This window comes from Oncorhynchus clarkii, chromosome 24 (assembly GCF_045791955.1).
Source record: "Oncorhynchus clarkii lewisi isolate Uvic-CL-2024 chromosome 24, UVic_Ocla_1.0, whole genome shotgun sequence".
NCBI classification, from domain to species: Eukaryota; Metazoa; Chordata; class Actinopteri; order Salmoniformes; family Salmonidae; genus Oncorhynchus; species Oncorhynchus clarkii.
The window spans coordinates 34592207-34618259 of record NC_092170.1 but is presented as its reverse complement, the minus strand read 5'-3'; the positions used below and the strand labels follow the sequence as shown (position 1 = coordinate 34618259).

The 26053-nt window shown below is 44.0% G+C and overlaps 1 protein-coding gene across 1 annotated transcript; it reads left to right on the top strand.

Annotated features, from left to right (window-relative positions):
- Window positions 1–103: 103 nt before the first annotated feature.
- Window positions 104–24435, top strand: LOC139382574 (ras-related protein Rab-38-like). The gene is made up of 3 exons (XM_071126692.1): window positions 104–339; window positions 7629–7909; window positions 21736–24435. The coding sequence occupies exons 1-3, from the start codon at window positions 141–143 to the stop codon at window positions 21886–21888; spliced, it is 633 nt and encodes a 210-aa protein (XP_070982793.1). The 5' UTR covers window positions 104–140; the 3' UTR covers window positions 21889–24435.
- The last annotated feature ends 1618 nt before the right edge of the window (window positions 24436–26053 follow it).

Here is a 26053-nt window from a genome sequence, read left to right as displayed (position 1 = left end):
TCACAAGGTCCCGCTGTTACCCTCTTCTGCCCCACTTCTCTGGGCGTTCCTTCAGGATCGCTGGAGCACACCGCTCCACAGTCTCTTCTCTACCGTCATCACGGCGTATTAATGTCCTACCGTAGCGCTCCGCGGTCGCCATGCAGAACAATCACAAGGAGCACCTCTATAAGATCCTGGTAATAGGGGACCTGGGGGTTGGCAAGACTAGCATCATCAAGCGCTATGTCCACCAGAACTTCAGCCCAAACTACCGAGCCACAATAGGAGTGGACTTCGCCCTGAAGGTCCTTAACTGGGACCATGAAACCGTACGGCTACAGCTTTGGGACATAGCAGGTAGGAGAAGCATTACGCGTGACACTGCTCCAATGGGGTCACAGGCAGGCCCGTTTTAGTATTATGCTATTTGGCCTCACTTGGATAAATGACATGTCATTAATGTAAGAGGTTTGAAGGCTTGTCAAAGTTACAACGTAAGAAGCGGGATGGGGAGACGGGAGAGACTTGTAGTTATTAGGTTCTGTGGAGTGGTCAACGGAGTATGTGTATCTAAAATATTGGATGTATTGTATACTGACGGCAACATGTAATACAACAATTTTAGGGAGCGTTATGTTAAGTAATATTACACAACAGTCCTGTTCGTGTGCAGATGTTGGGAACCGATGGCAGTTAAGGCCAATACGCATACGGTGTAACTTATCTCACGTGAGGGGCGGTTATTGGAGAAATTCGTCTGATGTTTCTGTGCGCGCTCTCTGTTCTATACTCTCTGGCCGGTACAGCCTGCATGTACAGTCATGTGTCTCGCACTCGTGAGGGAGATTTGAGGCTCAGAATGGGTTTATCGTGAATGAGAACCGACAAGACTTCCGGGATCGAGAATGCCCTGCTACCTATTGTATTCAGAATAGATAGATGCATTGCTTCATTCAGCTCAATTTGGAGGGATATTGTGAACTGTTTTCTCATACCCTTAATATAAGAGGATGTGTTCGAGACATTGCAACGTCCCAGTGTTTAGTGTTGCTTTATATGGCCTCTGATAAGAGCTCTCAACCTTCATTACGCAGGGGTTTTGACTCATTCCCGTCAGTAACTACATGATCACAAGCTTTCAAAGCCTTGGAAGGAAACACGTCTTGCAGCAACAAAACAGCTAAGCTAGTACAGTTGAGTCAGAAGAACTCGTGTATGTCGATGTGGTCAATTTAAATAGAGCGCCGTACCAAAATAGCAATGTCATGTGGATGGTTTCTCAGTTTAGCTTGATGTAGTCAGCTGGCTACCAGCTGACGTTAACTCAGACTGGAGTTTGTGCTTTGCTTAAACTAGCCTTGCTCTATTGATCATACACTTGTAGAATGTCACACCTAGGCCCGATCTCAGATGTACCTGTAGGCAAGACCTTACTCTCAGATCTCCACAAGTACATAGAACGTATTTAATAGGCGGAAGCTTGAACGTATTGCTTTCATCAATCAAATCCAATCATTTATAAGGCGTTGGGCAGGTCTAGGTCTCGGGCAGTGGTGGAAAAATTAACCATTGTCATACTTAAGTAAAAGTAAAGATACATTTTAATAGAAAAGTACTCAAGTGAAACTAACCCAGTAAAATACTACTTGAGTAAGTCTAAAAGTATTTGATTTTAAATATACTTTATAAAAATGAAATATAAATGTATGAAAAATAAAAGTACACAGAACAAAAATATAAACGCTACATGAAAAGTGTTGATTTCATGTCCTAAAATCAAAGATCTCAGTTTTACATACAGTCGTGGCCAAAAGTTGAGAATGACACACATTAATTTTCAAAGTCTGCTGCCTCAATTTGCATGATGGCAATTTGCATATACTCCTGAATGTTATGAAGAGTGATCAAGTTAATTGCCACTAATTGCAGAGTCCCTCTTTGCCATGCAAATGAACTGAATTCCCAAAAACATTTCCACTGCATTTCAGCCCTGCCACAAAAGGACCAGCTGACATGTCAGTGATTCTCTCGTTAACACACGGCTGGAGATCACTCTGTCATGCTGATTGAGTTTAAATAACAGACTGGACGCTTCAAAAGGAGGGTGGTGCTTGGAATCATTGTTCTTCCTCTGTCAAACATGGTACCTGCAAGGAAACACGTGCCGTCATCATTGCTTTGCACAAAAAGGGCTTCACAGGCAAGGATATTGCTGCTAGTAAGATTGCACCTAAATCAACCATTTATCAGATCATCAAGAACTTGAAGGAGAGGGGTTCAATTGTTGTGAAGAAGGCTTCAGGGCGCCCAAGAAAGTCCAGCAAGCGCCAGGAACGTCTCCTAAAGTTGATTCAGAATCGGGATCGGGGCACCACCAGTACAGAGCTTTCTGAGGAATGGCAGCAGGCAGGTGTGAGTGCATCTTGAGACCGTTCATGTGTGGGGTTGCTTCTCAGCTAAGGGAGTGGGCTCACTCACAATTTTGCCTAAGGACACAGTCATGAATAAAGAATGGTACCAGCACATCCTCCGAGAGCAACTTCTCCCGCCATCCAGGAACAGTTTGGTGACAAACAATGCCTTCTCCAGCATGATGGAGCACCTTGCCATAAGGCAAAAGTGATAACTAAGTGGCTTGGGGAACAAAACATCGATATTTTGGGTCCATGGCCAGGAAACTCACCAGACCTTAATCCCATTGAGAACTTGTGGTCAATTCTCAAGAGGCGGGTGGACAAACAAATTCTGACAAACTCCAAGCATTGATTATGCAAGAATGGGCTGCCATCAGTCTGGATGTGGCCCAGAAGTTAATTGACAGCATGCCAGGGCAGATTGACAATAAAAGCCTTTGACACTTATGAAATGCTTGTAATTATACTTCAGTATTCCATAGTAACATCTGAAAAAAAATATCTAAAGACACTGAGGCAGCAGACTTTGTGAACATTAATATTTGTGTCATTCTCAAAACTTTTGGCCACAACTGTACACAAAAAGCTTATTTCTCTCAAAGGTTTTGCCCAGATTTGTTTACATCCCTGTTAGTGAGCATTTGATCCTTTGTCATGATAATCCATCCACCTGACAGGTGTGGCATATCAAGAAGCTGATTAAACAGCATGCTCATTACACAGGTGCACCTTGTGCTGGGGACAACAAAAGGCCACTCTAAAATGTGCAGTTTTGTCATACAACACAATGCCACAAAGTTTTGAGGCACTGTGCATTTGGCATGCTGACTGCAGGAATGTCAGGCAGAGCTGTTGCCAGAGAATTTAATGTTAATTGGCTGGGCCTGGCTCCTAAGTGAGTTGGCCTGGCTCCCAAGTGGGTGGGCCTATTCCCTTCCAGGCCCACCTATGGCTGCGCCCCTGACCAGTCATGTGAAATCCGTATATTAGGGCCTAATGAAAGGATTTCTCTTGACTGATGTCCTTCTATGAACTGTAACTCAGTTAAATCTCTGAAATTGTTGCTTTTATATTCTAGTTCAGAATATAAATAATTTCAAATTCCATATATTAAGCAAACCAGACTTTGATTTTCTTGTTTTTTAAATTTACGGATAGCCGGGGGCACACTCCAAACACACATAATTTACAAACAAATGATTTGTATTTCGTGAGTCCGCCAGATCAGCGGCAGTAGGGATGACCAGATGTTCTCTTGATAAAATGAATTGGACCATTTTCCTGTCCTGCTAAGCATTCAAAAAGTACGTTCGGGTGTCAGGAAAAATTTATGGAGTAAACCAGACAATATTTTCTTTAGGAATGTAGTGAAATAACTGTTGTCAAAAATATAAATAGTAAAGTAAAATACAGATACTAGTTAAGTAGTACTTTAAAGTATTTTTACTGAAGTACTTTACACCCCTGGGTCTAGGGGTCCATTTGGGATTGGGCCCTATCAAAGACTATGGCCGTGTCCAGTAACGTCTGATCACACTGGTAAACAGCTTTGATAATGACAGTAGGAGACAGTGAATACGTCTGAACACACTGGTAAACAGCTTTGATAATGACAGTAGGAGACAGTGAATACGTCTGAACACACTGGTAAACAGCTTTGATAATGACAGTAGGAGACAGTGAATACGTCAGAACACACTGGTAAACAGCTTTCATAGTGACCGTGGGAGTCTGTGATAACATCTGGACACACTAGTAAAACAGCTTTGATAGTAACTATAGGAGTCAGTGATGGGAGATGGAGTCATAGTAGCACATTCCACTCATTACACTGCTGTAAGCAGAGGAATTTACACACCTATGACCTCTCTCTCTCTGGTGGGCTCCCTCTTTCTCTCTCTCTCTGGTGGGCTCCCTCTTTCTCTCTCTGGTGGTCTTCCTCTTTCTCTCTCTCTGGTGGGCTCCCTCTTTCTCTCTGGTGGACTCCCTCTTTCTCTCTCTCTCTGGTGGGCTCCCTCCTCTCTCTCTCTCTCTCTCTCTCTCTCTCTCTCTGGTGGGCTCCCTCTCTCTCTCTCTCTCTCTCTCTCTCTCTCTGGTGGGCTCCCTCTCTCTCTCTCTCTCTCTGGTGGGCTCCCTCTCTCTCTCTCTCTCTCTGGTGGGCTCCCTCTCTCTCTCTCTCTCTCTCTCTCTGGTGGGCTCCCTCTCTCTCTCTCTCTCTCTCTGGTGGGCTCCCTCTCTCTCTCTCTCTCTCTGGTGGGCTCTCTCTCTCTCTCTGGTGGGCTCCCTCTCTCTCTCTCTCTCTCTGGTGGCTCCCCTCTCTCTCTCTCTCTCTCTCTCTGGTGGGCTCCCTCTCTCTCTCTCTCTCTCTGGTGGGCTCTCTCTCTCTCTCTCTCTGGTGGGCTCCCTCTCTCTCTCTCTCTCTGGTGGGCTCCCACTTTCTCTCTCTCTCTGGTGGGCTCCCTCTCTCTCTCTCTCTCTCTGGTGGGCTCCCCCCCCTTCTCTCTCTCTCTGGTGGGCTCTTTCTCTCTCTCTCTCTCTCTGGTGGGCTCCCTCTTTCTCTCTCTCTCTGGTGGGCTCCCTCTCTCTCTCTCTCTCTGGTGGGCTCCCTCTCTCTTTCTCTCTCTCTGGTGGGCTCCCTCTCTCTTTCTCTCTCTCTCTGGTGGGCTCCCTCTCTCTTTCTCTCTCTCTCTGGTGGGATCCCTCTCTCTCTCTCTCTCTCTCTCTCTGGTGGGATCCCTCTCTCTCTCTCTCTCTGGTGGGCTCCCTCTCTCTTTCTCTCTCTCTCTGGTGGGCTCCCTCTCTCTTTCTCTCTCTCTGGTGGGCTCCCTCTCTCTTTCTCTCTCTCTCTGGTGGGATCCCTCTTTCTCTCTCTCTCTGGTGGGCTCCCTCTTTCTCTCTCTCTCTCTCTCTCTGGTGGGCTCTCTTTCTCTCTCTCTGGTGGGCTCTCTCTTTCTCTCACTCTCTGGTGGGCTCCCTATTTATCTCTCTCTCTCTCTCTCTCTCTCTCTATGAGGTAGTCACCTGGAATGCATTTCAATTAACAGGTGTGCCTTGTTCAAAGTTAATTTGTGGAATTTCTTTCCTTCTTAATGCGTTGAGCCAATCAGTTGTGTTGTGAGAAGGTAGGGTGGTATTCAGAAGATGCCCTATTTGGTAAAATACCAAGCCCATATTATGGCAAGAACAGCTCAAATAAGCAAAGACAAACGACAGTCCATCATTACTTTAAGACATGAAGGTCAGTCAATCTGGAAAATTTCAAGAACTTTGAAAGTTTCTTCAAGTACAGTCCCAAAAACCATCAAGCGCTATGATGATGCTGTCTCTCATGAGGACCACCACAGGAAAGGAAGACCCAGAGTTACCTCTGCTGCAGAGGAGAACTTCATTAGTTACCAGCCTCAGAAATTGCAGCCCAAATAAATGTGTCACAGAGTTCAAGTAACAGACACATCTCAACATCAACTGTTCAGAGGAGACTGTGTGAATCAGGCCTTTATGGTCAAATTGCTGCAAAGAAACCACTACTAAAGGACACCAATAAGAAGAAGAGACTTGCTTGGGCCAAGAAACATGAGCAATGGACATTAGACCGGTGGAAATCTATCCTTTGGTCTGATGAGTCCAAATTTGCGATTATTGGTTCCAAATGCCGTGTCTTTGTGAGAGACAGAGTAGGTGAACGGATGATCTCCGCATGTGTGGTTCCCACCATGAAGCATGGAGGATTTTTTTTTATTTATTTCACCTTTATTTAACCAGGTAGGCTAGTTGAGAACACCTTTATTTAACCAGGTAGGCTAGTTGAGAACACCTTTATTTAACCAGGTAAGCTAGTTGAGAACAAGTTCTCATTTACAACTGCGACCTGGCCAAGATAAAGCAAAGCAGTGTGACACAGACAACAACACAGAGTTACACATGGAGTAAACAATAAACAAGCCAATAACACAATAAACAAATCAATGACACAGTAGAAAAAAGAAAGTATATATACAGTGTGTGCAAAAGGCATGAGGAGGTAGGCAATAAATAGGCCATAGGAGCGAATAATTACAATTTATCAGATTAACACTGGAGTGATAAATGAGCAGATGATGATGTGCAGGTAGAGATATTGGTGTGCAAAAGAGCAGAAAAGTAAATAAAATAAAAACAGTATGGGGATGAGGTAGGTAGATTGGGTGGGCTATTTACAGATGGACTAGGATGAGGTGTGATGGTGTGGGGGTGCTTTTCTGGTGACTGTGATTTATTTCAGAATTCTTAACAAGCATGGCTACAACAGCATTCTGCAGTGATACACCATCCCATCTGATTTGCACTTAGTGAGACTATCATTTGTTTTACAACGGAACAATGACTCAACACCTCCAGGCTGTGTAAGGGCTATTTGACCATGAAGGAGAGTGATGGAGTGCTTCATCAGATGACCTGGCCTCCACAATCACCCGACCTCAACCCAACTGAGATGGGTTGGGATGAGTTGGACCGCGAAGTGAAGGAAAACAGCCAACAAGTGCTCAGCATATGTGGGAAGTCCTTCAAGACTGTTGGAGAGCATTGAAGCGGGTTGAGAGAATGCAAAGAGTGTGCAAAGCTGTCATCAAGGCAAAGGGTGGCTACTTTGAAGAATCTCAAATATAAAATATATTTTGATTTGTTTAACACTTTGCCATATGTGTTATTTCATAGTTTTGATGTCTTCACTATTATTCTACAATGTAGAAAATAGTCAAAATAAAGAAAAGCCCTTGAATGAGTAGGTGTGACAAACTTTTTACTGGTACTGTATATTTGATCTATGTGTGGAGTGAGATGTATCCTGTCTGTCCACATTGTCGTATTTTACCGGGATTGATTAATGAATTTGACCCTCTACAACTGTGACTAGGACTGTGTAGTCGACTCTTTGCCCTGAGGCAAATGGTTGTTTACAGCCTAAAGTAACCTTCATCTCAGTGGTGTTACCAGGGCTTATGATATGGTATTAGGGTCAGGGGTGGTGTGGCAACAAGACACATGTTTTATCACAAGGCTAAGGTATAGCGTTTAGTCCTGCTATCAGTACTAACAATACTGTGTGTGTGTGACTGTGTGTGTGTGTCTGTGTGTGTGTGCGTGTGCGTGTGCGTGTGCGTGTGTGTGTGTGTGTGTGTGTGTGTGTGTGTGTGTGTGTGTGTCTGTGTGTGTGTCTGTGTCTGTGTGTGTGTGTGTGTGTGTGTGTGTCAGGTCAGGAGCGGTTTGGGAACATGACCCGGGTCTACTACCGTGAGGCCATGGGGGCGTTCATCGTGTTTGACATGACGCGGCCGTCCTCCTTCGAGGCCGTCACCAAGTGGAAGGAGGACCTGGACTCTAAACTCACGCTGGCCAATGGGAAAAATGTGGCCGCTGTGTTATTGGCTAATAAGTGTGACCAGGGGCAGGACGTGCTGACCAACAATGGGATCCAGATGGAGAAATTCTGTCAGGAGAATGGCTTTGTGGGATGGTACGAGACCTCTGCCAAGGTAAGAACACAGACACACACGTACACACACAGAAGTACATTCATGAGAATGTCTTACCAAACCTCCACACACACTCACACCTCCGTACATATTGTTAACACACTGACACACACACACTCACAGGTAAAGTTGGGTGGTGTCCAGATGTTCAATTCTGTACCATACCGTGGTATACGGTATTACCGGAAGTGCACACACAGTGGAGCTATTATTATTATATAAAAATATAAAACAATTGACGCAAAAACAATTTAGGAAACATGGATCTTGATTCAGGAGGGGATTCAATGATTCTGCTGTAACAAAGAAGCTTGATGTTGGTATCTAGCCGCTTAGCTACCAAGTTAGCAACACGATGCATAGCTGGAGCCCGGAGCTGGAGATCATTTAGCACGCAACCTCCCACAATTTATTTTACATTTTTAAATGTTTGAAAACGCTATTGAAATACCCCGGTATATGGTATAAACGGTATACAGCCCCAGCCTGCTCACATGCTATGGAGTCATGGCACCTTGTACAGCTCTGGAATTTCACAAATGAACTGAAAGTGAGCAGAGTCAGTTGGATCAAACACACACACACCACTCTCCTGTCCCGAGAACCCCGTGTGCCAGTGGAGCTCTACATTCTGAGAGTCAGAAAAAGGTGAAAGGTCATTACCGTGGGTTACCAGATTTATGCAGCTGCATTTTATTTCTGAAAAGTTGTCCCTATCTGACTGCCTTTGTTCTCTCCAGAAGTTAGTTCTACATATACTTTCACCTATCCAGTTGGATTGAGGAGTGGAAGAGGAAGAGGGCAGAAGTGAGGAGACAACTCTTTGGAATGGATGCACTGGAAAATGAACCACATGAAGCATTCAGCCTCTTCACTCAAATACAAGAGAGTGATAGAGAGGGATGTATAGGGGGATGTAGAGAGTGATAGAGAGGGATGTATAGAGGGATGTAGAGAGGGATGTAGAGAGTGATAGAGAGGGATGTATAGAGGGATGTAGAGAAGGATATAGAGTGATGTAGAGAGGGATGTATAGAGGGATGTAGAGAAGGATATAGAGTGCTGTAGAGAGGGATGTATAGAGGGATGTAGAGAAGGATATAGAGTGCTGTAGAGAGGGATGTATAGAGGGATGTAGAGAGGGATGTAGAGAAGGATATAGAGTGCTGTAGAGAGGGATGTATAGAGGGATGTAGAGAAGGATATAGAGTGCTGTAGAGAGTGATAGAGAGGGATGTATAGAGTGATAGAGAGGGATGTATAGAGGGATGTAGAGAAGGATATAGAGTGCTGTAGAGAGGGATGTATAGAGTGCTGTAGAGAGTGATAGAGAGGGATGTATAGAGGGATGTAGAGAGTGATAGAGAGGGATGTAGAGAGTGATAGAGAGGGATGTATAGAGGGATGTAGAGAGTGATAGAGAGGGATGTATAGAGGGATGTAGAGAGGGATGTAGAGAAGGATATAGAGGGATGTAGAGAGGGATGTATAGAGGGATGTAGAGAAGGATATAGAGTGCTGTAGAGAGTGATATAGAGTGCTGTAGAGAGTGATAGAGAGGGATGTATAGAGGGATGTAGAGAAGGATATAGAGTGCTGTAGAGAGGGATGTATAGAGTGATAGAGAGGGATGTATAGAGGGATGTAGAGAGTGATAGAGAGGGATGTATAGAGGGATGTAGAGAGTGATAGAGAGGGATAGAGAGGGATGTAGAGAGTGATAGAGAGGGATGCATAGAGGGATGTAGAGAATGATAGAGAGGGATGTATAGAGGGATGTAGAGAGGGATGTAGAGAAGGATATAGAGGGATGTATAGAGGGATGTAGAGAAGGATATAGAGTGCTGTAGAGAGGGATGTATAGAGGGATGTAGAGAAGGATATAGAGTGCTGTAGAGAGTGATATAGAGTGCTGTAGAGAGTGATAGAGAGGGATGTATAGAGGGATGTAGAGAGTGATAGAGAGGGATGTATAGAGGGATGTAGAGAGTGATAGAGAGGGATGTAGAGAGTGATAGAGAGGGATGTATAGAGGGATGTAGAGAGTGATAGAGAGGGATGTATAGAGGGATGTAGAGAGGGATGTAGAGAAGGATATAGAGGGATGTAGAGAGTGATGTAGAGAAGGATATAGAGTGCTGTAGAGAGGGATGTATAGAGGGATGTAGAGAAGGATATAGAGTGCTGTAGAGAGGGATGTATAGAGGGATGTAGAGAAGGATATAGAGTGCTGTAGAGAGGGATGTATAGAGGGATGTAGAGAAGGATATAGAGTGCTGTAGAGAGGGATATAGAGTGCTGTAGAGAGGGATATAGAGTGCTGTAGAGAGTGATAGAGAGGGATGTATAGAGGGATGTAGAGAGTGATAGAGAGGGATGTATAGAGGGATGTAGAGAGTGATAGAGAGGGATGTATAGAGGGATGTAGAGAAGGATATAGAGGGATGTAGAGAGTGATGTAGAGAAGGATATAGAGTGCTGTAGAGAGGGATGTATAGAGGGATGTAGAGAAGGATATAGAGTGCTGTAGAGAGGGATGTATAGGGGGATGTAGAGTGCTGTAGAGAGGGATGTATAGAGGGATGTAGAGAAGGATATAGAGTGCTGTAGAGAGGGATGTATAGAGGGATGTAGAGAAGGATATAGAGTGCTGTAGAGAGGGATGTATAGAGGGATGTAGAGAAGGATATAGAGTGCTGTAGAGAGGGATATAGAGTGCTGTAGAGAGGGATATAGAGTGCTGTAGAGAGGGATATAGAGTGCTGTAGAGAGGGATATAGAGTGCTGTAGAGAGTGATATAGAGTGCTGTAGAGAGTGATATAGAGTGCTGTAGAGAGTGATATAGTGTGCTGTAGAGAGTGATATAGAGTGCTGTAAAGATTTATGTAGAGTGGTGTAATGATGTAGAGAGTGATATAGAGTGGTGGTATAGAGTGATATAGTGTGATGTAGGGCGTGATATAGAGTGTTGTAGAGAGTGATATAGAGTGGTGTAGAGAGTGATATAGAGTGCTGTAGAGAGTGATTTAGAGTGCTGTAGAGAGTGATTTAGAGTGGTGTAGAGAGTGATATAGAGTGCTGTAGAGAGTGATATAGAGTGCTGTAGAGAGGGATATAGAGTGATATAGTGTGATGTAGGGCGTGATATGGTGTGATGTAGGGCGTGATATAGAGTGGTGTAGAGAGTGGTGTATGGAGTGCTATAGAGAGTTATGTAGAGAGTGGTATAGCAAGTGGTGTAGAGAGATGTATAGTGAGGGATGTAGAGAATGTTATATAGAGTGATGTAGAGAGTGATATAGAGTGCTGTAGAGAGTGCTGTAGAGAGTGCTGTAGAGAGTGATGTAGAGAGTGATGTAGAGAGTGATATAGAGTGATAGAGAGTGATATAGTGTGATGTAGGGCGTGATATAGAGTGGTATAGAGAGTTATGTAGAGTGGTATAGCAAGTGGTGTAGAGATATGTAGAGAGTGGTGTAAAGAGTGATATATATAGTGACAGAGTGGTGTATAGAGTGTTATATAGAGTGATGTAGAGAGTGATGTAGAGTTATATAGAGTGCTGAAGAGAGTGATATAGAGTGCTGTAAAGATTTATGTTGAGTGGTGTAATGATGTAGAGAGGGATATAGAGTGCTGTAGAGAGTGATGTAGAGAGTGATATAGAGTGATGTAGGGTGTGATATAGAGAGTGGTATAGAGAGTGGTGTATGGAGTGATATAGAGAGTTATGTAGAGTGGTATAGCAAGTGGTGTAGAGAGTGATGTAAAAAGTTATATATAGAGTGACAGAGTGGTATATAGAGTGTTATATGGAGGGATGTAGAGAGTGATGTAGAGTTATATAGAGTGCTGAAGAGAGTGATGATGTAGAGAGTGATATAGAGTGCTGTAGAGAGTGATATAGAGTGCTGTAGAGAGTGATATAGAGTGCTGTAGAGAGTGATATAGTGTGCTGTAGAGAGTGATATAGAGTGGTGTAGAGAGTGATATAGAGTGGTGTAGAGAGTAATATAGAGAGTGATATAGAGTGCTGTAGAGAGTGATATAGAGTGCTGTAGAGAGTGATGTAGAGAGTGATATAGAGTGCTGGAGAGTGTGATAGAGAATGCTGTAGAGAGTGATATAGAGTGCTGTAGAGAGTGATATAGAGTGCTGTAGAGAGTGATATAGACTGCTGTAGAGAGTGATATAGAGTGCTGTAGGGAGTGCTGTAGGGAGTGGTGTAGAGAGTGATGTAGAGAGTGATAGAGAGTGGTGTAGAGAGTGATATAGAGTGCTACAGAGAGTGATGTATTGAGTAATATAGTGGTGTAGAGTGATACAGAGTGCTACAGAGAGTGATGTAGAGTGCTGGAGAGAGTGATGTAGAGAGTGATATAGAGTGCTGTAGAGAGTGATATAGAGTGCTGTAGAGAGTGATGTAGAGAGTGCTGGAGAGAGTGATGTAGAGAGTGCTGGAGAGAGTGATGTGGAGAGTGCTGGAGAGAGTGATTTAGAGAGTACTGGAGAGAGTGATGTACAGAGTGCTGGAGAGAGTGATATAGAGTGATGTAGAGAGTGATATAGAGTGCTGGAGAGAGTGATGTAGAGAGTGCTGGAGAGAGTGATATAGAGTGATGTAGAGAGTGATATAGAGTGCTGTAGAGAGTGATGTAGAGAGTGATGTAGAGAGTGCTGGAGAGAGTGATGTGGAGAGTGCTGGAGAGAGTGATGTAGAGAGTGCTGGAGAGAGTGATGTACAGAGTGCTGGAGAGAGTGATATAGAGTGATGTAGAGAGTGATATAGAGTGCTGGAGAGAGTGTTGTAGAGAGTGCTGGAGAGAGTGATATAGTGATATAGAGTGCTATAGAGAGTGATGTAGAGAGTGCTATAGAGTGCTGTAGAGAGTGCTGGAGAGAGTGATGTAGAGAGTGATGTGGAGAGTGATGTAGAGAGTGCTGTAGAGAGTGATGTACAGAGTGCTGTAGAGAGTGATATAGTGGTGTAGAGAGTGATATAGTGGTGTAGAGAGTGATGTAGAATGGTGTAGAGAGTGATGTAGAATGCTGTAGAGAGTGGTTTAGAATGATATATAGTTCTGTTGAGAGTGATATTGAGTAATGTAGAGAGTGATATCGAGTAATGTAGAGAGTGATGAAGAGTGTAATATAGAGTGATATAGAGAGTGATATAGAGTGCTGTAGATTGTGATATAGAGTGTTGTAGAGATTGATATAGTGTGATGTAGAGAGTGATATGGAGTGGTGTAGAAAGTGAAATTGGGATGCAGTTGAGAGTGATGTAGAGAGTGATATAGAGTAATTTAGAGAGTGATGAAGAGTGTAAATAGAGTGCTGTAGATTGTGATATAGAGTGTTGTAGAGATTGATATAGTGTGATGTAGAGAGTGATATGGAGTGGTGTAGAGAGTGATGTAGAGAGTGATATAGAGTGATAGAGACTGATATAGTGTGATGTAGGGTGTGATATAGAGAGTGGTATAGAGAGTGGTGTATGGAGTGCTATAGAGAGTTATGTAGAGTGGTATAGCAAGTGGTGTAGAGAGTGGTGTAAAGAGTGATATATAGAGTGACAGAGTGGTATATAGAGTGTTATATGGAGTGATGTAGAGTTATATAGAGTGCTGAAGAGAGTGATGATGTAGAGAGTGATATAGAGTGCTGTAGAGAGTGATATAGAGTGGTGTAGAGAGGGATATAGTGTGATGTAGAGAGTGATATAGAGTGTTGTAGAGAGTGCTGTAGAGAGTGATATAGAGTGCTGTAGAGAGTGATATAGTGTGCTGTAGAGAGTGATATAGAGTGGTGTATAGAGTGATATAGAGTGGTGTAGAGAGTGATGTAGAGAGTGATAGAGAGTGCTGGAGAGTGTGATATAGAGTGGTGTAGAGAGTGGTGTAGAGAGTGATGAAGAGAGTGATGTAGAGAATGCTGTAGAGAGTGATATAGAGTGCTGTAGAGAGTGATATAGAGTGCTGTAGAGAGTGATATAGAGTGCTGTAGAGAGTGATATAGAGTGCTGTAGAGAGTGATATAGAGTGATAGAGAGTGATGTAGAGAATGATATAGAGTGCTGTAGAGAGTGATATAGAGTGGTGGTATAGAGTGGTGTAGAGAGTGATATAGTGTGATGTAGGGCGTGATATAGTGTGTTGTAGAGAGTGGTATAGAGAGTGGTGTAGAGAGTGGTGTATGGAGTGCTATAGAGAGTTATGTAGAGAGTGGTATAGCAAGTGGTGTAGAGAGATGTATAGTGAGGGATGTAGAGAGTGGTGTATGGAGTGATATAGAGAGTTATGTAGAGAGTGGTATAGAGAGCTATGTAGAGAGTGGTGTATGGAGTGCAATAGACAGTGGTGTAGAGAGTGGTGTGTGGAGTGCTATAGACAGGGGTGTAGAGAGTGGTGTATGGAGTGCTATAGACAGTGATGTAGAGAGTGGTGTATGGAGTGCTATAGACAGTGGTGTAGAGTAGTGTATGGAGTGCTATAGACAGTGGTGTAGAGAGTGGTGTATGGCATGCTATAGATAGTGGTGTAGAGTGATGTATGGAGTGCTATAGACAGTGATGTAGACAGTGGTGTATGGTGTGCTATAGACAGTGGTGTAGAGAGTGGTGTATGGAGTGCTATAGACAGTGGTGTATGGCATGCTATAGACAGTGGTGTAGAGAGTGGTGTATGGAGTGGTGTAGAGTGGTGTATGGAGTGCTATAGACAGTGGTGTAGAGTGGTGTATGGAGTGCTATAGACAGTGGTGTAGAGAGTGGTGTATGGCGTGGTGTATGGAGTGCTATAGACAGTGGTGTAGAGTGATGTATGGAGTGCTATAGACAGTGATGTAAAGTGATGTATGGAGTGCTATAGACAGTGATGCAGAGAGTGGTGTATGGAGTGCTATAGACAGTGGTGTATGGCATGCTATAGACAGTGGTGTAGAGAGTGGTGTATGGAGTGCTATAGACAGTGGTGTAGAGAGTGGTGTATGGAGTGCTATAGACAGTGGTGTAGAGAGTGGTGCATGGAGTGCAATAGACAGTGATGTAGAGAGTGGTGTATGGCGTGGTGTATGGAGTGCTGTAGACAGTTGTGTAGAGTGATGTATGGAGTGCTATAGACAGTGATGTAGAGAGTGGTGTATGGCGTGGTGTATGGAGTGCTATAGACAGTGGTGTAGAGAGTGGTGTATGGCGTGGTGTATGGAGTGCTATAGACAGTGGTGTAGAGTGATGTATGGAGTGCTATAGACAGTGATGTAGAGAGTGGTGTATGGCGTGGTGTATGGAGTGCTATAGACAGTGGTGTAGAGTGATGTATGGAGTGCTATAGACAGTGATGTAAAGTGATGTATGGAGTGCTATAGACAGTGATGCAGAGAGTGGTGTATGGAGTGCTATAGACAGTGGTGTAGAGAGTGGTGTATGGAGTGCTATAGACAGTGGTGTAGAGTGGTGTATGGAGTGCAATAGACAGTGATGTAGAGAGTGGTGTATGGCGTGGTGTATGGAGTGCTGTAGACAGTTGTGTAGAGTGATGTATGGAGTGCTATAGACAGTGATGTAGAGAGTGGTGTATGGCGTGGTGTATGGAGTGCTATAGACAGTGGTGTAGAGTGATGTATGGAGTGCTATAGACAGTGGTGTAGAGAGTGGTGTATGGAGTGCTATAGACAGTGGTGTAGAGAGTGGTGTATGGAGTGCTATAGACAGTGTTATAGACAGTGGTGTAGAGAGGGGTGTATGGAGTGCTATAGACAGTGGTGTAGAGAGTGGTGTATGGAGTGATATAGACAGTGTTATAGACAGTGGTGTAGAGAGTTGTGTGGCGTGCTATAGACAGTGGTGTAGAGAGTGGTGTATGGAGTGCTATAGACAGTGGTGTAGACAGTGATGTAGACAGTGGTGTATGTTGTGTTATAGACAGTGGTGTAGAGAGTGGTGTATGGAGTGATATAGACAGTGGTGTAGAGTGGTGTATGGCGTGCTATAGACAGTGGTGTAGAGTGGTGTATGGAGTGCTATAGACAGTGGTGTAGAGAGTGGTGTATGGAGTGCTATAGACAGTGGTGTAGAGTGATGTATGGAGTGCTATAGACAGTGATGTAGACAGTGGTGTATGTTGTGTTATAGACAGTGGTGTAGAGAGTGGTGTATGGAGTGATATAGACAGTGTTATAGACAGTGGTGTAGAGAGTGGTGTATGGAGTGCTATAGACAGTGGTGTAGAGAGTGGTATATGGAGTGCTATAGACAGTGGTGTCGAGAGTGGTGTATGGCGTGCTATAGACAGTGGTGTAGAGAGCTGTGTATGGCGTGCTATAGACAGTGGTGTAGAGAGAGGTGTAGAGAGTGGTGTATGGAGTGCTATAAACAGTGGTGTAGAGAGTGGTGTATGGCGTGTTATAGACAGTGGTGTATGGCGTGGTGTATGGAGTGCTATATATGAGAGCTGTGTATGGAGTGATATAGACAGTGATGTAGACAGTGGTGTATGTTGTGTTATAGACAGTGGTGTAGAGAGTGGTGTATGGAGTGCTACAGACAGTGGTGTAGAGGTGGTGTATGGAGTGCTATAGACAGTGGTGTAGAGAGCTGTGTATGGAGTGATATAGACAGTGCTATAGACAGTGGTGTAGAGAGTGGTGTATGGAGTGATATAGACAGTGCTATAGACGGTGGTGTAGAGAGGGGTGTGCAGAACATTAAGACAAGTCCTTGATCCTTCCAGTGGTGTTGAGTTGTCCGGTCCATCTCCCTGAAGACTCCATGACGACGTGTTTCTCTTCACGTCTTAGTGGAAACGCAAGATGACGCAAATGACTGATTTTCTCAGAAAGAGCTTTGAGATGTGTGTGTGTGGACCAGTCATGTGCCTGCTATTAGATAAGGCCCCTCTGTTACATGAACCCATTCTGAATTTTGTTTTATTTTTGTATGTCTATTATTTGTGGTGATATAAGCCTATTACAAGAGTCTATAAAGGATCTCTCTCTCTCTCTCTCTCTCTCTCTCTCTCTCAATTCAAGGGCTTTATTGGCATGGGAAACATGTGTTAACATTGCCAAAGCAAGTGAGGTAGATAATATATAAAGTGAAATAAACAATCAAATTAACAGTAAACATTACACATACAGAAGTTTCAAAACAATAAAGACATTACAAATGTCATATATATATACAGTGCCTTGCGAAAGTATTCGGCCCCCTTGAACTTTGCGACCTTTTGCCACATTTCAGGCTTCAAACATAAAGATATAAAACTGTATTTTTTTGTGAAGAATCAACAACAAGTGGGACACAATCATGAAGTGGAACGACATTTATTGGATATTTCAAACTTTTTTAACAAATCAAAAACTGAAAAATTGGGTGTGCAAAATTATTCAGCCCCTTTACTTTCAGTGCAGCAAACTCTCTCCAGAAGTTCAGTGAGGAACTCTGAATGATCCAATGTTGACCTAAATGACTAATGATGATAATAACAATCCACCTGTGTGTAATCAAGTCTCCGTATAAATGCACCTGCACTGTGATAGTCTCAGAGGTCCGTTAAAAGCACAGAGAGCATCATGAAGAACAAGGAACACACCAGGCAGGTCTGAGATACTGTTGTGAAGAAGTTTAAAGCCGGATTTGGATACAAAAAGATTTCCCAAGCTTTAAACATCCCAAGGAGCACTGTGCAAGCGATAATATTGAAATGGAAGGAGTATCAGACCACTGCAAATCTACCAAGACCTGGCCGTCCCTCTAAACTTTCAGCTCATACAAGGAGAAGACTGATCAGAGATGCAGCCAAGAGGCCCATGATCACTCTGGATGAACTGCAGAGATCTACAGCTGAGGTAGGAGACTCTGTCCATAGGACAACAATCAGTCGTATATTGCACAAATCTGGCCTTTATGGAAGAGTGGCAAGAAGAAAGCCATTTCTTAAAGATATCCATAAAAAGTGTCGTTTAAAGTTTGCCACAAGCCACCTGGGAGACACACCAAACATGTGGAAGAAGGTGCTCTGGTCAGATGAAACCAAAATTGAACTTTTTGGCAACAATGCAAAACGTTATGTTTGGCGTAAAAGCAACACAGCTGAACACACCATCCCCACTGTCAAACATGGTGGTGGCAGCATCATGGTTTGGGCCTGCTTTTCTTCAGCAGGGACAGGGAAGATGGTTAAAATTGATGGGAAGATGGATGGAGCCAAATACAGGACCATTCTGGAAGAAAACCTGATGGAGTCTGCAAAAGACCTGAGACTGGGACGGAGATTTGTCTTCCAACAAGACAATGATCCAAAACATAAAGCAAAATCTACAATGGAATGGTTCAAAAATAAACATATCCAGGTGTTAGAATGGCCAAGTCAAAGTCCAGACCTGAATCCAATCGAGAATCTGTGGAAAGAACTGAAAACTGCTGTTCACAAATGCTCTCCATCCAACCTCACTGAGCTCGAGCTGTTTTGCAAGGAGGAATGTGATAGCAAAACTGATAGAGACATACCCCAAGCGACTTACAGCTGTAATCGCAGCAAAAGGTGGCGCTACAAAGTATTAACTTAAGGGGGCTGAATAATTTTGCATGCAAAATTTTTCAGTTTTTGATTTGTTAAAAAAGTTTGAAATATCCAATAAATGTCGTTCCACTTCGTGATTGTGTCCCACTTGTTGTTGATTCTTCACAAAAAAATACAGTTTTATATCTTTATGTTTGAAGCCTGAAATGTGGCAAAAGGTCGCAAAGTTCAAGGGGGCCGAATACTTTCACAAGGCACTGTATCTCTGTCTCTCTGTCTCTCTCTCTCTCTCTCTCTCTCTCACTGAATTTCAATTCAATTCAAGGGCTTTATTGGCATGTGAAACATATGTTAACATTGCCAAAGCAAGTGAAGTAGATAATAAACAAAAGTGAAATAAACAATAAAAAATTAACAGTAAACATTAGACTCTCTCTCTCTCTCTCTCTCTCTCTCTCTCTCTCTCTCGGTCTCTCTCTCTCTCTCTCTGTCTCTCTCGCTCTCTCTCTCTCTCTCTCTGTCTCTCTCTCTCTCTCTCTCTCTCTCTCTCTGTCTCTCTCTCTCTCTCTCTCTCTCTCTCTCTCTCTCTCTCTCTCTGTGTGTGTGGTAATGTAAGATGTTATTAGAGAGGAAGTCTGCTGTAGACTACACTATGTCACATCTTGCTGAGCAAGCTGATAAAGGACCTCATGAAGATTCAATATTCAACTAATTAATTCTGCTGCCCAACTCACCCCATGGTCTGAGGAAGACTGTGTGTGTTGTGTGTGTGCGTGTGCGTGTGTGTGCGCGTGTGTGCGCGTGTGTCGCTGGCGAAGCAGCTGTTGGAGGCTTGAAATGTTCTAAAATCAGACTGTAGACTTTTATCCCTGTCTTAATGTTCTCCCTCTCATTAACTTCTCATCAGTGATCACTGATCCTGTCCTCTCCTGACTTGAACCCATAGTTCACCTCAACCCCGAAGGCTTCGTTACAGAAACCACACCAAATTATTAACGTGTGGATTGGTGTTTTAGTCTCATTATCAAACCGCTGCAATAGGTAGAAGATGCAGATGTGTCACTGCACATCAACCCATGAGTGAGTGAGTGAGTGTGTGTGTGTCGTTGTGTGCCTCTGTGTATGTGTCTGGGTGTCTGTGTCGTTTTGTGCCTCTGTGTATGTGTGTATGTGTCGTTCTGTGCCTCTGTGTGTGTGTGTCTGTGTGAGTTTGATTGATGGATACCAACTTTTATTTCACAGCATCAAAACGTCACACTGACACTACTGAAGAGACATACACTCACAGCCACAACAATACACTCACAACCACAACAATACAGTCACAGCCACAACAATACACTCACAACCACAACAATACAGTCACAGTCACAACAATACACTCACAGCCACAACAATATACTCACAGTCACAACAATACACTCACAGCCACAACAATACACTCACATTCACAACAATACACTCACAGTCACAACAATACACTCACAGACACAACAATACACAGCCACAACAATACACTCACAGTCACAACAATACACTCACAGCCACAACAATACACTCACAGCCACAACAATACACTCACAGTCACAACAATACACTCACAGTCACAACAATACACTCACAGTCACAACAATACACTCACAGACACAACAATACACAGCCACAACAATACACTCACAGTCACAACAATACACTCACAGCCACAACAATACACAGCCACAACAATACACAGCCACAACAATACACTCACAGACACAACAATACACTCACAGCCACAACAATACAAAGTCACAACAATACACTCACAGTCACAACAATACACTCACAGCGACAACAATACACTCACAGCCACAACAATACACTCACAGCGACAACAATACACTCACAGCCACAACAATACATTCACAGCCACAACAATACACTCACAGCCACAACAATACATTCACAGCCACAACAATACACTCACAGCCACAACAATACAGTCACAGCCACAACAATACACTCACAGCCACAACAATACATTCACAGCCACAACAATACACTCACAGCCACAACAATACATTCACAGCCACAACAATACACTCACAGCGACAACAATACACTCACAGCCACAACAATACACTCACAGCGACAACAATACACCCACAGCCACAACAATACATTCACAGCCACAACAATACACTCACAGCCACAACAATACATTCACAGCCACAACAATACACTCACAGCCACAACAATACAGTCACAGCCACAACAATACACTCACAGCCACAACAATACACTCACAGCCACAACAATACACTCACAGCCACAACAATACACTCACAACCACAACAATACACTCAGACACAGCAATACACTCACAGACACAACAATACACTCACAGCGACAACAATACATTCACAGACACAGCAATACACTCACAACCACAACAATACACTCAGACACAGCAATACACTCACAGACACAACAATACACTGACACTACTGAAGAGACATACACTCACAGCCACAGTAATACACTCACAGCCACAGTAATACACTCACAGCCACAGTAATACACTGACAGCCACATTAATACACTCACAGCCACATGAATACACTCACAGCCACATTAATACACTCACAGCCACAGTAATACACTGACAGCCACATTAATACACTCACAGCCACATTAATACACTCACAGCCACATTAATACACTCACAGCCACATTAATACACTCACAGCCACATTAATACACTCACAGCCACATTAATACACTCACAGCCACATTAATACACTCACAGCCACATTAATACACTCACAGCCACATTAATACACTCACAGCCACATTAATACACTCACAGCCACATTAATACACTCACAGCCACAGTAATACACTCACAGCCACAGTAATACACTGACAGCCACATTAATACACTGACAGCCACAGTAATACACTCACAGACACAGTAATACACTGACAGCCACATTAATACACTGACAGCCACAGTAATACACTCACAGACACAGTAATACACTCACAGACACATTAATACACTCACAGACACACAGAAACAGAACCAACTTATTCACACATACTGTATGCAGTGGTCTCTGAGTTTGACAGTAAATGAATCAAATTAATGTATTGTTTTTTTCCTCTCTCTCTTTCTCTCTCTCTTTCTCTCTCTCTCTCTCTCTCTCTCTCTCTCTCTCTCTCTTTCTCTCTCTCTCTCTCTCTCTCTCTCTCTCTCTCTCTCTCTCTCTCTCTCTCTCTCTCTCTCTCTCTCTCTCTCTCTCTCTCTCTCTCTCTCTCTCTAGGAGAATATTAATATAGATGAAGCAGCTAACTGTCTGGTGAAGCACATCATCGCCAACGAGAACGATTTTCTCCAATCAGAAGTCCCTGACACCATCTCCCCACAATTAAACTCTGGCAGGGGCAGGACCTGCTCCTCCTGTTTCAAATCATAGAATACCTCCACCACTACACACTCCTCCACCAGGACCTCCACCACTACACACTCCTCCACCACTACACATTCCTCCACCAGGACCTCCACCACTACACACTCCTCCACCACTACACCCTCCTCCACCACTACACACTCCTCCACCAGGACCTCCACCACTACACACTCCTCCACCAGGACCTCCACCACTACACACTCCTCCACCAGGACCTCCACCAGGACCTCCACCCTCCTCCACCATTACACCCTCCTCCACCACTACACACCCCTCCACCAGGACCTCCACCACTACACACTCCTCCACCAGGACCTCCACCACTACACACTCCTCCACCACTACACATTCCTCCACCAGGACCACCACCACTACACACTCCTCCACCACTACACCGTCCTCCACCATTACACCCTCCTCCACCACTACACACTCCTCCACCAGGGAGAGGGAGAGAATCCAGGACGCGTGCAGGAGCTCTCCCTCCTCTTCCAAATCATATAAAACATCACATGTTATTGGTCACATACACAGTTTACAGCAGGTATAAAAGGTGCAGTGAAATGCTTTCCTGCTAGCTCCCTCAACACTGTAGTAAATAGTATACAGAACATTGGTGTGTGTGTGTGTGTGTGTGTGTGTGTGTGTGTGTGTGTGTGTGTGTGTGTGTGTGTGTGTGTGTGTGTGTGTGTGTGTGTGTGTGTGTGTGTGTGTGTGTGTTATTGGATTCGATGTGTGGTGAGTCAGTGCAAGATAGTCTCTGAGGTGCAAAAAGTCTCTCCTCTTGTTAGTGTGCAGTGTGTGTGTGTCACAGGAGGTTGGGGAGGACCTTAATTAAACCTTAATTGGGGAGGATGGGCTTCTGGTAATGACTGGAACAGAATCAATGGAATGGTATGGAACACTTCAAGCACATGGATTCCATGTGTTTGATGCCATTCCATTCACTCCATTCCATTCACTCCATTCCATTCACTCCATTCCATTCACTCCATTCACTCCATTCCATTCACTCCATTCCGTTCCATTCCATTTCATTCACTCCATTCCATTCATTCCATTCCATTCACTCCATTCCATTCCATTCACTCCATTTCATTCACTCCAATCCATTCACTCCACTCCATTCACTCCATTCCATTCACTCCATTCCATTCCATTCACTCCATTCCATTCCATTCACTCCATTCCAATCCGTTCTATTCCCTTCACTCCATTCCGTTCCATTCACTCCATTCCATTCACTCCATTCCATTCCATTCACTCCATTCCATTCCATTCCATTCACTCCATTCCATTCCATTCCATTCACTCCATTCCATTCTATTCCCTTCACTCCATTCCATTCCATTCTATTCACTCCATTCCATTCACTCCAATCCATTCACTCCACTCCATTCCATTCACTCCATTCCATTCACTCCATTCCATTCACTCCATTCCATTCCATTCACTCCATTCCATTCCATTCAGTCCATTCCAATCCGTTCTATTCCCTTCACTCCATCCCGTTCCATTCACTCCATTCCATTCACTCCATTCCATTCCATTCACTCCATTCCGTTCCATTCCATTCACTCCATTCCATTCCATTCTATTCCCTTCACTCCATTCCATTCCATTCTATTCACTCCATTCCATTCACTACATTCCATTCCCTTCACTCCATTCCATTCATTCCATTCCATTCACTCCATTCCATTCCATTCACTCCATTCCATTCACTCCATTCCATTCACTCCATTCCATTCACTCCATTCCATTCTATTCCCTTCACTCCATTCCATTCCATTCACTCCATTCCATTCACTCCATTCCATTCCATTCACTCCATTCCATTCCATTATATTCCATTCATTCCATTCCATTCTATTCCCTTCACTCCATTCCATTCTATTCCATTCACTCCATTCCATTATATTCCATTCACTCCATTCCATTCAATTCCATTCACTCCATTCCATTCCATTCCATTCCATTCTATTCCATTCACTCCATTCCATTCCATTCTATCCCCTTCACTCCATTCCATTCTATTCCATTCACTCCATTCCATTCAATTCCATTCACTCCATTCCATTCTATTCCATTCACTCCATTCCAGCCATTATGATGAGCCGTCCTCCTCTCAGCAGCCTCCTGTGCTGTGTGTGTTTGTGTAAGTGTGTGTTTATTTGTGCCTGTGGGTTTTTATCAGAGACAAGGTCACCCTCAAGGCGACTCGGAGCCTTGTCGCAGTCTCTGTAACCATGGAGACAGAGCTAAGGAAGACACACACACTTCGCGGCTCTGGGTTAGCTACTTCTGTTAAATGATTCGCCCCCATATATCCCTCTTTCTTTCTCTCTTTATTTCTCTCTCCCTTTATCCATCCCCTCTTCCTCTGCATCTCTCTCTTTCTTTCTCTGTTGTCTCTTCTTCCCTGACTACAACTCCCATGTTTCCCACATTTAACCAATCACATTTACAAGGCTTCTGTAGTCTGTAACAAAGTAGAGTACTACCCTGCCTGTCCATTCTCTGTCAGGACAGTACTTCCCTGCCAGTCCACCAGTACAGTACTTCCCTGCCAGTCCTCCAGTACAGTACTTCCCTGCCAGTCCACCAGTACAGTTCTTCCCTGCCCGTCCACCAGTACCGTACTTCCCTGCCAGTCCACCAGTACAGTACTTCCCTGCCAGTCCACCAGTACAGTACTTCCCTGCCAGTCCACCAGTACAGTACAGTACTTCCCTGCCAGTCCACCAGTACAGTACTTCCCTGCCAGTCCACCAGTACAGTACAGTACTTCCCTGCCAGTCCACCAGTACAGTACTTCCCTGCCAGTCCACCAGTACAGTACTTCCCTGCCAGTCCACCAGTACAGTACTTCCCTGCCAGTCCACCAGTACAGTTCTTCCCTGCCAGTCCACCAGTACAGTACTTCCCTGCCAGTCCACCAGTACAGTACTTCCCTGCCAGTCCACCAGTACAGTACTTCCCTGCCAGTCCACCAGTACAGTACAGTACTTCCCTGCCAGTCCACCAGTACAGTACTTCCCTGCCAGTCCACCAGTACAGTACAGTACTTCCCTGCCTGTCCACCAGTAGAGTACTTCCCTGCCAGTCCACCAGTACAGTTCTTCCCTGCCAGTCCACCAGTACAGTACTTCCCTGCCCGTCCACCAGTACAGTACAGTACTTCCCTGCCAGTCCACCAGTACAGTACTTCCCTGCCAGTCCACCAGTACAGTACTTCCCTGCCAGTCCACCAGTACAGTTCTTCCCTGCCAGTCCACCAGTACAGTACTTCCCTGCCAGTCCACCAGTACAGTTCTTCCCTGCCAGTCCACCAGTGCAGTACTTCCCTGCCAGTCCATTCTCTGTCCACTCAACAGTGGACTGTATACACATTCTCTTCTTAGTATTGTGGTAATAATCTGTTAATTATTTCTTGTGGCGCTGGTGTTATGTTCACGGTACATTATGTTCTCAGTGTGTTACAGCTGGTAGTCAAATATCCATGGACTGCTGCTTTTATAACGGACAATGTGTCTTGTTTTTATTCACTTTTATCTTAAATATGGTGTTTAAATGAATTGCAACACAGACCATCATGTACCCACCTCAACATTTTGTTGTATTTATTTAATGAATGTTGTATTGTGATCCTTCTGTAATGTGTTTGAATATTAGGTTAATAGATATATATCAACTGTACATACCAATGTAGCCAGGTTGTAATAACAGATTTATATTCACTTTTAGAGATTATGCTTTGAATAAACCATAGCTTTTCAGATGATTGTGTCAACTTCCTGTTGTGTGTCAACACTGTGTTAGAGCTCTCTCTCTCTCTCTCTCTCTCTCTGTGTGTGTGTGTGTGTGTGTGTGTGTGTGTGTGTGTGTGTGTGTGTGTGTGTGTGTGTGTGTGTGTGTGTGTGTGTGTGTGTGTGTGTGTGTGTGTGTGTGTGTGTGTGTGTGTGTGTGTGTGTGAGACAGAGAGAGAAACAAAGAGAGCGGTAACAGGATGAAGCAGTATGCGTTGTAAACCCTGTTGTTTGATTGGTTCAATCAGAACTCCAAACAAGCCCCTTGGATCACTGTTATTGGATTCACGAAAAACAGATTCCTTCCCTGTGGCACGGAATTAGGCTCACATCTCAAACATTACCAATCCCAATATTACCAT

Excerpts from the sequence above, each read along its gene's own strand:
- LOC139382574 (XM_071126692.1), top strand. The coding sequence starts at position 141 with ATGCAGAACAATCACAAGGAGCACCTCTATAAGATCCTGGTAATAGGG. Across the intron at positions 340-7,628 it reads ACAGCTTTGGGACATAGCAG|GTCAGGAGCGGTTTGGGAAC; the intron begins GTAGGAGAAGCA and ends TGTGTGTGTCAG. Across the intron at positions 7,910-21,735 it reads GGTACGAGACCTCTGCCAAG|GAGAATATTAATATAGATGA; the intron begins GTAAGAACACAG and ends CTCTCTCTCTAG.